At 43.7% G+C, this 13413-nt stretch overlaps 1 protein-coding gene across 4 annotated transcripts in view; it reads left to right on the forward strand.

The window, feature by feature from the left end:
* TMEM116 (transmembrane protein 116) overlaps positions 1-10576 on the forward strand; it is a 45831-nt gene extending 35255 nt beyond the window's left edge. For 3 of the 4 annotated variants that reach the window (XM_072600422.1, XM_072600424.1, XM_072600425.1), the window contains 6 exons: positions 2000-2043; positions 2466-2549; positions 5091-5229; positions 6820-6964; positions 8128-8201; positions 9888-10576. In XM_072600422.1, coding sequence (XP_072456523.1) covers positions 2000-2043; positions 2466-2549; positions 5091-5229; positions 6820-6964; positions 8128-8201; positions 9888-10082 — 681 coding nt within the window. In that variant the 3' untranslated portion in view covers positions 10083-10576. The remainder of the gene's footprint in view (positions 1-1999; positions 2044-2465; positions 2550-5090; positions 5230-6819; positions 6965-8127; positions 8202-9887) is intronic. The other variant, XM_072600423.1, reaches the window with a different exon arrangement.
* The last annotated feature ends 2837 nt before the right edge of the window (positions 10577-13413 follow it).

A 13413-nucleotide genomic window follows, 5' to 3' on the forward strand; every position in this document is an offset into this window, starting at 1 on the left:
ATATATTATATATGTCTATCAGTCGGTCAGTCAATAAGTATTTATTAAGCACCAATGGTGTGCCAGGCACTGTGATAAGCCCTGGGGATACAAAAAGAGGCAAAAGCTCCTACCTTCAAGGAACTTACAGTGTAATGGGGGAGACAAGCAAACAAACTATCTATGGGATAAATTGGAAATAATCAGTGGAGAGAAGGTGCTAGAAAGACTTCTTGGAGAAGGTGGGATTTTGGCTGAGACTTGAAAGAAGTCAGAGAAGCCAGGAGGCCAGATGATATCTATTCCAGGCACAGGAGAGAGCCAGAAAAAAGGCCGAGACAGAGATGGAGCACAGTAAAGAGGCTAGTGTCGCTGAATTGAAAAGTACATGGTAGGGAATAAGAAGCCTGGAAATGGCAGGCAGAGTCTGGGCTGCGAAGGGCTTTAAACATCAGACAGAATGTCATCTGCCCTTACAGACATTCTAAGCCTCTTGGGGGCAAGTCCCTTTTTATTTAAGTACCTGCCATACAGCTTGATAAGTTACCTCCCTGGTTGTCTCCTCTGTAAAATGGGGGTGATACTTGAACCACCTATCTTATTTTGGAAACCTTAGCTGTATAAGTGAGGAATTATTACAGCTGTTCCTAGCTGATAGTGTGCCGGGCCTGGAGTCAAGAAGACGCCCTCTTTGTGATTTCATATCTGACCTTGCACACTTACTAGACCCTGGACAAGTCACTTAAACCTGTTTGACTCAGATTCTCATCTGTAAAAGGTCTTTCCCCAGGCCTCAGTGAGTCGTCTTGACTTATGCCTTGCCACTGGATTTTGATGCCTCTTGGAGGAGAGAGCGAGGCTGACTTTGGCTCACTTAAATCCAGTTCATGCGCAAGTCAAAACATTACCCGTGATGTCACTAGACCTCTTCAGGAACAAAGAGCAGCATCTGTTTCTGTAATAAATACTCATTGATTGATTGGTTTCTTTTATGTGTTCCCAGTGCTCAGCACAGTGGCCTGCCCAGAGTCAATGATTAATAAATGTGTTGAATTTAATTAAAAGGCAGGGGTATTTAATAACTGTTCTTGAAGTCAGTCTCCTTCCTGAGGCTCCATAGCATAATCCTGGCCAATGTCTGCTTTATTCTCTGCTTAAAGAGTTCTTTCATCCCCTAGTGATGACTGGATAGGAAGGAAGATGAGTTATAGACTTTCTGATTTCCATTTCTTCAGCTTCCTGCCTTCCTGGATTAAATCTATCCTGCCCTTCTCATCTATCTTTGTCTTTTGACAATAGTCAAGAGTGAGAATGCAGAAACCCAGGGGGTAAAGGGGCTCAAGACAAGGCATTCAGGGGGAGAAAGCATGAGCTCTCTCCTCACCATCTTGCTTCTCTAGACATGTATAATACCTGTATAATATCAGAGCACACACCCTGTTATATACAAATAGCACTGATTACATAATGTCACAGACAACTTTCCAAGACTGTCAATTGCATATAGCTAATTTACTCTGATGGAGGGATTTCCTTACTTAAAGTTCCCTAAACTGATAAAATCTTGTCTGATTTAAAAACATCCTCCCCTATCTCTTAATTCTGTTAATTATCTTTTATTTGTGGTTGTTAAGTCATTTTTCAGTCATGTCCAACTCTTCATGACCCTATTTGAAGTTTTCTTGGCAAAGATACTGCAACAGTTTACTATTTCCTTCTCCAGATCATTTTACAGATGAGGAAACTGAGGCAAACAGGGTTAAGTGACTTGCCCAGAGTCATACAACTAATAAGTGTTTGAGGTTGGGTTTCAACTCAGGTCTTCTTATTATAAACTCCTAAAAGGCAAAGATTATACCGCTATTCCCTTAACCTGTGGGTACCTCAGACACTTTGCTGGCAGTGAGGCACTGATCTATATTGAAAAGAGAGAAACTAGTTGGTGTTTATCATATGGGGATCTTTCCCATAATGCAACAGCCTAGTCTTAGGACACTGATCCCATTTGTCATTCTCACAGGACTACACCTCCCGAGTTGGATGGATAGCTGTTGTTTTGTCCAGGTGAGATTCTGCCTCTCTTTCCTCTTCTTGTGAAGGTTTGAATTCTCTGAATGCTAGGGTACGAAGAAAAAGGAGAGCCATTTAGGGAATGAGTAAACAAATGTAATGAAAAATTGCTGTGCTGTAAGAAATAATGAATAGGAGAGATCTAGAGAAGCATGGGAAGACTTCTAAGAACTGAGTCAGAGCAAATGAAGCAAGACCAGGAAGATAAAATAGACAATGATGACAGCGTTCTTGGAGAATTGTGATAGCAAGAAAAAAGCATCCTTCTTCTCTGAGAGGAGTGTTTGTATGTGTGTGTGTGAGTGTGTGTGAGTGAGTGTGTGTGAATGTGTGTATGTGTGTTGGAGGAGAGAGGAGAAGGGAGTTTGGAGGGAAGGGAGGTTTGTTCCTGAGGGTTGTGTATTCTCTTTTCCCAGCCTAATTCCTCTGCTGCTGATGGCACCTATATTCTACCTGGGAAACAGCAGTGAATGTTTCCATAACTTCAGCCAGAGTCATAGGTATGTAAAGCTCAAATCTATTCACTCTGCTCTTTTTCCTCTTATCTTCTTAGATCAGAACCATTCTTTTCCTGCTCTTATTTCATATTATTCCCCTTCATGGACTCTCTGTTCAAGTTGGCCCCATGTTGATTCCATCTTCGCCTCTGTGCTTTAGTATAGACTGGAATTCACTCCTTTCTCTGGCCATTGGGGTTAAGTGACTCACCCAGGGTAACGCAGCTAGTAAGTATCTGAGGTCAGATTGGGACTCAGGTCCTCCTGACTGCAGGGCCAGTGTTCTGCACCATATGTGCATCCATAGCACCACCTAGCTGCACCTCCTCCTCTATGTGTCAAGAACTCCCTAGCTTCCTTTTCACCCAGTTCAGGTGGGACCTCCTATGTTGACCTCTTGCCCTATAGTGATTAGCTAGGTGATGCAGTGGATAGAGCACCAGTGCAGGAGTCAGGAGGATCTGAGTTCAAATCTCACCTCAGACACTTGACCCTCACTAGCTGTGTGACCTTGGGCAAGTCACTTAACCCCAACTGCCTCATCCTGGGTCATCTCCAGTCATCCTGATGAATATCTGGTCCCTGGATTCAGATGGCTCTGGAGGAGAAGTGAGGCTGGTGACCTGCACAGCCCTCCCTCACTCAAAACAAAGTCAAGTGCAAGTCATGTGATCACTTCTCTGATGGCGTGGTCTTCTTCGGCAATGAAGGACGAACACACACTCTCTACCTCTCAGAATTGCTTTATATCGTTTTATTTGTATGTTGCATTTGCCTGCTTGTGTACATTTTATATCTCCCTGGTAAAACATAAGCTACTTGAAAGCAGGGACCACTTCATTGTCTTTGCATCCCCCTGGTGCCTAGCACACAGCTGGTGCTTCATAAGTGCTTGCTGAGTGATGTTATCGCCAGTGCCTAGTATAGTTCATGGCACATAGTACCTAAATGGTTGGGGATTGATTCTTGGTTGGTTGGTGGTAGCTGTGGGGTAAGAGCTATGGATCATGGCTAGAGAAGAGGCTGACTTAGTCATAATTATTAATGATGATTATAACTGAAAGACAGTGTGGCATAGTGGATCAAGAGTGGGGGCCTTGAAGCCAGGAAGACCTGGGTTCAAATCCTGCCCCTGGCACATAGTAACTATGACCTTAGGCAAATCACTTAACAACTCAGTGCCATGGACAACTCTCTAAGACTGTAGTCAGAGAGGTGCCAGCTTCAATTGGCAGAGGAAGTTTTCTCATCTGAAAGTTATCAATATGATAACAGTAGCCTGTGTATCAGAGATGTGTAGATAGATATGGAAATGTTTCACCCTACCTCCCCCCTTCCTGGGCAGGGGGAGGACAGCTGTGGCTGGCTGGTCACTTCTTCCATTGCCCCACTCTGCTGTATCCAATAGGGATATTTGGCTGGAATTACTTCTATCTATTACTTATCAGATATTTGAAGTCTAGGGGCAGGACCATTTTTTGTTTGTTTGCTTTTTTTGGAGAAGGGAGAATTGGATAAAAACACTTTTCAAGGAAATAGTTCCCCGCCAGACCTGGAGAATAGCTATGAATTTAATCTCAGCGGGTTCAGCTTCCGCTCTTACCAAACATATATTACACAAAAGAGTCATGAATACTGGGCAAACATCAAAGTCAGCAGTAAATAGTAACTGGGGAAGCCAGACAGATTCATTTAGGTGATGGACCACTCAAGAGGTAGGGAGCTCTGTGATCCCAGAGAAAGATGAAATCTCAGTACTGTCAGTGAGAAAATGAACTCACTCAATGAGTTCATTCTTAGCAGTCTCTGCAGGTGCAGTTGCTGGGAATCAAGGTACCTTTTGGGGTGCTAGCTCTTTCCTATATGATTGTGTTTTGGTGGGGTAGTCTCAATGTCTATACCTCACCTTCTCTTGCATCAATTATCTTTCTCTTTTCCTGGTCTCACTCTCTCTGTTTTTGTCTCTCTGTTTCTGTCTCTCTCTGTCTCTGTCTCTCTCTGTCCCTCAGTCCGTCTGTCTCTCTGTCTGTGTCTCTTTGTCTCTGTTTCTCTCTTCTCTCTCTCAGAAGTCATATCTCCCTGGAAGTAGGAAGCCTCCTTCAGGGGACCACAAAGCTTGCCTAAAGGTGGGGCTACATCCACATGGATGAAACCACAGATCCAGTTCCCATCATGTGACATGAATAATAACAGCTAATGTACACATAGTATTTAAGTTTTGCCAAGTACCTTACAGATATGATCTTATTCGATTCTCAAAACACCCCTGTAGGTAGATACTATTATTACTCTGTTAGGACAATGTTTGTAGGTATTTGTGTGTATGTGTTTGTATGTTTTCATGTGTGTATATGTTTGTGTGTGTGCATGTATGTGTGTGTGTGTTGTAGTGGGGAGTGGGGTTAGCAGTGACCAAAGCATCCTGGACATTTAGATGGGTTTCAAAGTGACATGTTCATTGCTTTGAGTTAGCCATTGGCATCCCTCTGGTCCTAGTACCATAGCTGTTCTGCCTGCTGACTCTCATTCCTTCATTTATCCTAGGTGTCTCCTGATGCACTCACCACCCCCAGCCATGGCTGAACTCCTGCCTTCTGCCAGCACTTTGGTCTGCAGAAACCTCTACTTTTACGGGCTCATTGTCTTCCTGACTAGCTTCCTGCTCAGCCTCCTTGCCATTGTGGTACAGTGCCAGAGGGCTTTTTGGGGCTGGTTGTCCAGCAGTCTAGAGCTGGGGTGGGGCGAGCTTCTCCTCAAAGTCTGGGACAGGTTCTTCCCAGACAACTCCAAGCCAAAAGGGTAGAGTCCCAATCTCAGAAACTCAGAGTTGGAAGATCCCTCAGTATCATGAAGCAGAATGATATTCTGGATAGAGCCCTGGACTAAAAAGATCTGGATTCAAATCCAGATTTTGATACTTGCTATCTCAATTCATAATTTATTGTTAAAATTGAGGACCTTTGTCATGAAGTTTGCTTTTTTCCCCTTTTCAAAACCCATTGACATCATCCACCATTCTCTCTTCCTTTACTCCAGGGTCTGATGAAGACCTTGTGTCTCCACAACATCTCTCCTCTGTGCCCCTTCCCTTCTCTCCCTTTCCCTCTCTTCATAATGTCTCCCCTGGACACCTACAACAGCCTGTTGGTTGTTCTTCCTACTTGAAGTCTCTGTCCACTCCAGTCCATACTCCATACAGCTGCTAAAGTGATCTTCCCAAAATGAACATCTGACCAGGTCACTACCTCCTCATAACCTCTGGTGGCTCCCTCTTGCCTCAAGGATAAAAATATAAACTACTGCTCAACCTTTAAAGTCCTTTACAACCTGACTCCAAATACCTTCACAACCTTATTATGTATCTCTCCCTTTCTTGTCCAAGGAAACTGGCCATGCAACCTTTCCTCTTCTGTCTCCTACCTTTGTACTGGTCATGACCCTCCCTTTTTAAATCTCTAGTTTCTTTAAGACTCAGTTCAGGACCCTCCTTCTACATTTCATTTGCCTTGAGCCTCCCAGTGGCTCATACTCTCCCAAAATTTGAATAGATTCTGTACATACTTTTGACGTACAAGTTGTCTCCCTGATAGAACAAGGGCAGGGACTGTTCCAATTTTATCTTTGAATCTCCATCACCCACCACATGGCCCACCACATAACAAGTACTTAATAAACAGTTATTGACTCATTGGGGAAGGCTGGAACAGTTAGAGGCCAGTGGTGAAGAGTTTTAAATGCCAAACAGTGAAAATTATATTTGATCCCAGAGCTAATAACCATTGGAGTTTGCTTTGAGATGCCAGGATATGTTTTTGCATTAATTGTTTTTTTTTGGTTAAATTAAAAATGTTAAATTAATAAAAATCTAGTTTCTCTCCTTCCCATGGGGGTAAATCCCTTGTAACAAACATGTATAATCAAGTAAAACAAATTCCCACATTAGTCTCATCCAAAGAGTACATGATTGGTAAGATATGGATAATCTCTTATGATCAGCTTCCAGAATTGTGGTTGGTCATCATGTTGATCAGAATTCTTAAGCCTCAAAGTTGTTCTAATGGTGTTGGTGTTATGGCATAAACTGTTCTCCTGGTTCTGCCTACTGCACTCTGCATCTGTTTGTACAAGTCTTCCTAGGTCTCTCTAAAACCATCTCCATCATTTCTTCCAACACAATCATTTTCCGTTACTTTTGTACGTCACAATGACTCTCTCATGAAGAGGAAGGACCCTCCACATGACTTCCATCTACCTTCCTCTGACTTCTCTCCAGGCATTACTCATCCGGGCCCAGATACTGTATAAGAGGTTTGTGAAGTCCACTGGCTTCCTGGGCGATGAGCAGTGGGCTGCGATCCGTGTGGTGGAGCACCGAGTGTGTTTCTATCCAGCCGCCTTCTTTTGCTGTTGGGGTCCAGGTGAGCAGCTCAGGATTAGAGGAGTCCCAGGGAAAGAACTCTAGTCCAGAAAAGGGTTTGAGGGAACCAGTCTGTCAAAATCTCTCTGCATTGTTTGTGACCCCTTTTGGGGTTTTCTTGGCAAAGATATTAGACTGGTTTGCATTTCCTTCTCCAACTCATTTTACAGATAAGGAAACTGAGGCAGACAGGGTGAAATGACTTGCCCAGGGTCACACAGCTAGTAAGTGTCTGAAGCCACATTTGAACTCAGGTCTTCCTGACTCCAAACACAGCCCTCTATCCACTGTGCCACCTCGCTGCCCTTCAACTACCTAGACCTATCTACACCCTCTGGTTTCTCCACCCACCCTATTATTTTCTTCTGCAGGGTGTCTTACCTCTTTTAAGAGAAGCTTGTAGTACAGTAGAAAAACCACAGGACCTGGAGTTGGGTTTGAATCCTAGCTCTGTGACTTCAGGCAAATCACTTCAACTCTCTGGATCTCAGTTTCCTCTCCTGTAAAAGAAGGGCCATGGATTCTTTAGTTTTAGATCTCTAAGCCTAAACCTCTGACTTCCTAGCAAGTAGTCATCCAGCTTTTGCTTGGTCAGTTTAGAGTGAGAGAACAGCATCTTCTTATAGCAAATCCATCCACCATTAATGCCAAAACTGCAGTGAAATCCATCAGAAGGGGAGACAGAAGATAGAGCATGTTGTTTGTATCTTCAGACCTGAGGCTACAGGGCCATGAAGCTCCCAGTTTCATTTCTAGTTATTCCCTAACCCACATTTCTATGCTGGGGGTACAAGGGAGGGCCATGGAAACTTATCAGAAATCATAAACTATCAGAATGGAAAGGGTCCTTGGTGGTCATCTAGTCTAGTAGCTCCCTGAGTCAGATTTTCATCTCTGGCCTCTGACCAAAGGCTGTTCAGCCTTTGTTTGAAGACTTGGAATGAGGACCAGAGGCATCCATTCTCTTCTGAGGCAGCTCACTTCATTTGGGGGTGACTCACTCTTAGAATGTTTTTCCCAACATTAAACTTGAATTTGTTTTGAGGGTTTTTTGGGGGGACAGATTTCCTGGTTTCCAGTTGCCCCATGGTTCCAAGTAGAACAATAATAGCCTTCAAATAAGGTGATACTATGTCTCTCTAAGGCCATTCTCTGTATTCTCAGCTGCCATCTTGGTGATCCTCAAGCTGACCAAGCCAGAGAACACCCAGCTACACATGGCTCTCTATGTTCTCCAGGTAACTCATTCCTGCCTCAGCTTTGCCCTTGACCTCTGCCCCCTGCTCTCCATCTGACATCTGACCTCCTAGCTGCATACCCATATAAATAAATACTGGCCACTGGCTAAATGTAAGCAGGACTGGCACCCTAAACAATGGGGAAACTGCTTTGCCAAAATGCCTACAAGAATCCTAGAGAGTGCATGACTCCAGCTGGCTTCGTTGGCTGAGGGACCTTGCTAGTAGCATGATGTAGTAAAGAGAGGGCCAACTTTGGAGTTAGGAAGATCTGAGTTCAAATTTTGCCTCTGATATATCCTAATTGGATGACCCCTAGCAAGTCATTTAACTTCTTAGTGACCCAGGCAACTTTCTAAGACTGTCCATCAATGGAAAGAGTTTTGACACCTGGAATTTCTCACAACAATGAAATCAGAAGTCTGGACCCCAAAAGAAGAATTCAAAAAATACCAATGAAACCACAAATCTGTACCCCAAAAGAAGAATGACCATGAAATTACAAGTCTGAACCCTAAAATAAGAGTCCCCCCAAATACCGGTGAAATCATGAGTCTAGACCAAAATTAAAAAAAAAAAAGCCAAATGGAGGGATGGGGCATACATGATGGAAACAAAAGTTCAATAATGTACTCTCATGAAACTTGGGTAAAAAATAATATAATTATTTTAGTGGGGTTAAAGGAGAATGTTTGGGATGAATTTAACTTCTGGGAAGCTTGAAGTGGTTGGTCTGCTTGCCAGAAATGATCTGACTGAAAGATTAGGCTGATGTAAGAGAAGTGACAGGGTAATAGATTCGGGGAACTTGTGCACGGATCTGCTGGTCCAAACTAGAAGTTTGTATTCTGTCAAAGGGCCTCACTTGAGGACCTAGAGGGTCACATGTGGCCTTGAAGATGCAGGTTCCTCACCTCTATGCTAGTCCACCTCTGTCATGTTATAGAAGAAGAAACTGAGAAACAGAGAGGTGGTATCTTATCCAGGAACACGCAGCTGATGTATGGCAGGGGCAGAACCTGAACTCAGCTCTTTCTGGCTGTACATCTGGCACTCTAGGACCATCTTTCTGCTTTTATGTAAAGCCTGGGAAATAATTGTCCCTATGAAGATTCAGCTTGGTACACAGAGAGCTAAGAGACCATCGACAAACTTGTGAAGTCTGGAATGGGATGTGGCAGCCAGAGGGAGATCCCCTGCCTTTCTCTCTGACCAGTGCCCTAGTAGCGCAGAAGTGGACAGGGAATTTGATGCTAGAGCTCAGGGAATGAGCTTGAGAAAATGTTAAGACCTGTAGTAAGGGTGGGACAGCCAGAGTGTGGTCTTCTGAGTGCTGAAATTTAGAGGGCACCAACAACACCATTGTGAGGTGTGTATCCTTCTTGTGGGAAGCTGGAGCCCCATCTCCTCGCTCCCTTCCCCCTACCTCCTCAGCAGTGGCCAGCCTTTCAGAAACATAGAAATCTTGAGATATCCCAAGGCAAGCTTTCTTTCTCTCCTTGCTGGTCACTCTCTAGGTGACCTCCTTTTAAGAAGAAAATACCTTAGTTACGGTTCTAAGAAGTAGAAATATCCTTTGAAAAGGCCAAGGCTGATGGGTGGCTGAGAACAGAATGGTCCTCATTGGGCAGAATGTCCTTCTGGGAGACTGCAAGGTAGACATTATTACCTCTCTGTTTCCCCTAGGCTCTCACAGCAGCATCCCAAGGTTTGCTCAACTGTGGGGTCTACGGCTGGACGCAACACAGATTCCACAGGCTCAGACAGGAGGCGCGGAGGGATGCAGACACCCAGACTCCCCTGTTACGCTCCCAGAAGAGGTTTTACACTGGTTGTCTAGCTAGATCTACTCCAGCAGATGCTGCCTCTACCATTCTCTGAAATTTGAGAGGAACTGGAGCCACTAAGGCGGAGACATTCTGCAGAATTGTGCCAGGCGGTGATGGTGAAGCGGACCAGGAAATACTGCCCCTAGGAGCTGCTTGGGACTCTGGTCATCCCTGTTCCTTCTCCCCTCCCAGTCCCCCAGCATTTCAGGCCTCAGAGGATTATCAATTTTGGAACATGGAGAGTAGTGCCTGGGTTGGTTATCAGTTGCACTGGGTAGAGTCTCTTCTCAGCTATGTTTCTCTTTTGTCACCATTCATTTCTAGTTGTAAAGATCTCAGTTCAGGGAGATGAGCCCACCCCCACCTCCTGAGATGACTAGCATTACCTCAAGAAGGCTCAGAATTGTGGAGCTCTCTTGTGGAAACAAGAGAAACCCCAGATAATTATTTATAAATGTTATTGTTAGACGTGCATCTCTGTTCCCTTGGATGTGGGGAGGAATAAACTCTTCCTCCAACACCTTGTTTAAGATTAACCACAACAAAGGCCTGAGTTTCCTTGTCTTGGGGGTGGGACTTGGGGGCTGAGGGAATGGCTCAGGAAACCAAGAAAAAAAAACCCAAGGTCACGACTGACTCCAAACCTGCCTTTTCTGGGGCTTTCAAGTAGTCTTCTTTCTATTTTCTTATTTTCTCTCTTCTGAGGCTTGAGCACATGGCCACGTACTGTTGGGACAAGGGTTTTAAGGCAAACTAGGCTCAAGTGCTAAGAAGTGATCAGAAATTCTAAAGTATCAGTAACTGACCATCATTTCTAGATAAACTGATTCCAAATCACCAAATTATTGATGACCTAGAGTTGGAAGGGACCTCCAAAGTTACCTAGTCCAAGCACCTCATTTTACTGTTGTTCAGACGTTTCATTCATATCTGACTCTTGGTGACCCCATTTGGGGTTTTCTTGGCAAAGATACTGGAGTGGTTTGCCATTTCCTTCTCTAGCTCCTTTTACTGATGAGGAAACTGAAGCAAACAGGGTGAAGTGACTAGCCCAGGGTCACACAGGAAACTGAAGCAAACAGGGTGAAGTGACTTGCCCAAGGTCACACAGCTAGTAAATGTCTGAGGCCAGATTTGAACTCAGGAAGATGAGACTTTCTGACTCCAAAGCCCCATGCTCCATCCATTGTGCTACCTAGTTTCTTTCCTGCCCCTCCTCCCATTTTACAGGTGAAAAGAATAAGGCCCAAAGGTCTCCAGTAATGCTCCCTGTTCTCTGTTGATTCATAACACTGGAGATCTGATGTCTGAGGATCAGAGATTTAGAGCTGGAGGAGAAGTCAGAGGTCAGCTCGTCCAAGGCCTTCATTTTACACAAGATGTAGTAAATGTATTTGGAGTCTGATGACACAGGTTCAACTTCTGCCTCTCACACTCATTCCCTGTGTGATCCTGGACAGTAACTCGCATTTATGTATCATCTTAAGGTTTGCAAAACACTTCACATAAATTATCTCACTTGATCCTAACAACTCTGGGAGGTTGCTGCTACTATCATCCTCTTTTCATTCTCGAGCAAACTAAGGCAAACAGATGTTAAGTGATTTTTGCCCAGGGTCACACAGCAGCTAAGTGTTTGAGGCAGGATTCAAAATCAGGACTTCCTGACTCCAAGTTTGATACTATGCATTATGCTACCTAATGGAAACACTTCACTTTTCAGAGCCTCAGTTCTTCATCTCTAAAATAAAAAGGCCAGACTCTAAGAGCCTATGAGTCTTGGATGGGGTTGTAGGGACAAGAAAAAGTTAGGTTAGGTCTTCTGAGCTTCATCAGGTGCTGGAAGTGCCTAGCCCACTTTCTCCTGAGTTTCCCAGTGACTAGAACTTGGTCTCTCCAACTGCAGGGTCACTATGGCTCAAAAGAGAAACCGAGGCTGGGGCAGATCACAGCATGACTATGTAGTCAGAGGCAGAGTGAACCAGGTGACTGAGATAGGATTCTGTGGGAACGCCTGGAGTTTTTGGTGCTTACTAAGGTACCTGGGATCACTTCTTCTGCCAAGGGGATTAATAAGTAGGTTGAAAAGTCCCCACATCAATGGGTTCTTGGGAGAAGGTTGAGGAAATTCAGGAGTGCTTCTTAGGGTCCTGGGAAATGTCATCCACCTCCTACTCCTGACATCAGAAAGCTCATTGATTTGGAGATGGAAGAAACCTTAGCAGAGACCTTTAACAGAGAAAGAAACTGAGGATGAGGGAGATTAAAGACCAAAAGCTGGGATTTGAACCCCCAACTTCAGTTGGCCTGACATCTCTGTTTCCAGAATGTCTCTTGTGTCCTCACTATTGTCCCCTGGCTCAGGAGCCCTGATTTCAGGTGAGAACTGAATTAAGGCAAGTACCTCACTCAAGAAGTATGCTTCTATTTACTTTACCTATTCATGGCAAGGGGCAGCTAGGTGACATCATAATATATAGAGCACAGGACTTAGAATCAGGCTCATCTTCCTGAGTTCAAATCTGGTTTCAGATACTTTCTAGCTGTGTGACGCTGGGCAAGTCACTTAACCCAGTTTGCCTCGGTTTCCTAGTCTATAAAATGAGCTACAGAAGGAAATGGCAAACATTTCAATATCTTTTCCAAGGAAACTACAAATGGATTGATGGAGAGTTGGACATGACTGAAACAACTGAACAACAAATTCATGGCAGTGCCTCAAGGATCTGTGACTGGATCAGTGTAGGTGATGCCATACAATGATACCTATCCTTTCCTCTCTATCTAAACAGATGAACTTCATGAGCTGCTGTGGCCAAAAAATTCATCCCTTGGTAGCCAACCTCCACATTTAGCCAGGTTGTCTGAGCAGTCATTGGAAAAACAATTTAAATGTATGTATGCATATAGATACATGCATATAAACCCATATACATATATACATAAATATATAATATAGACAAAAATATATCCATGTGTACATGCATACATGCATACCCATATATATACACAGATACACTTGTAGACACAAACATAGAAACAGACATAGATATAGACATAGACATACATAGAGACAAAGATAGAGACAGAGACAGACATACACATACACATAGAAACAGACATAAACATAGACAGAGAAACAGACATAGACATAGAAATAGATATAGACATAGAAATCAACATAGACATAGAAACAGACATAGACATAGAAATCGACATAGACATAGAAACAGACATAGACATAGAAATAGACATAGAAACAGACATAGACATAGAAATGCATATAGACATAGAAACAGACATAGACATAGAAACAGACATAGACATAGAAATAGACATAGACATAGAAATAGATATAGACATAGACATACATAGAGACAAAG

Source organism: Notamacropus eugenii, chromosome 4, assembly GCF_028372415.1.
Source record: "Notamacropus eugenii isolate mMacEug1 chromosome 4, mMacEug1.pri_v2, whole genome shotgun sequence".
Lineage (NCBI taxonomy): Eukaryota > Metazoa > Chordata > Mammalia > Diprotodontia > Macropodidae > Notamacropus > Notamacropus eugenii.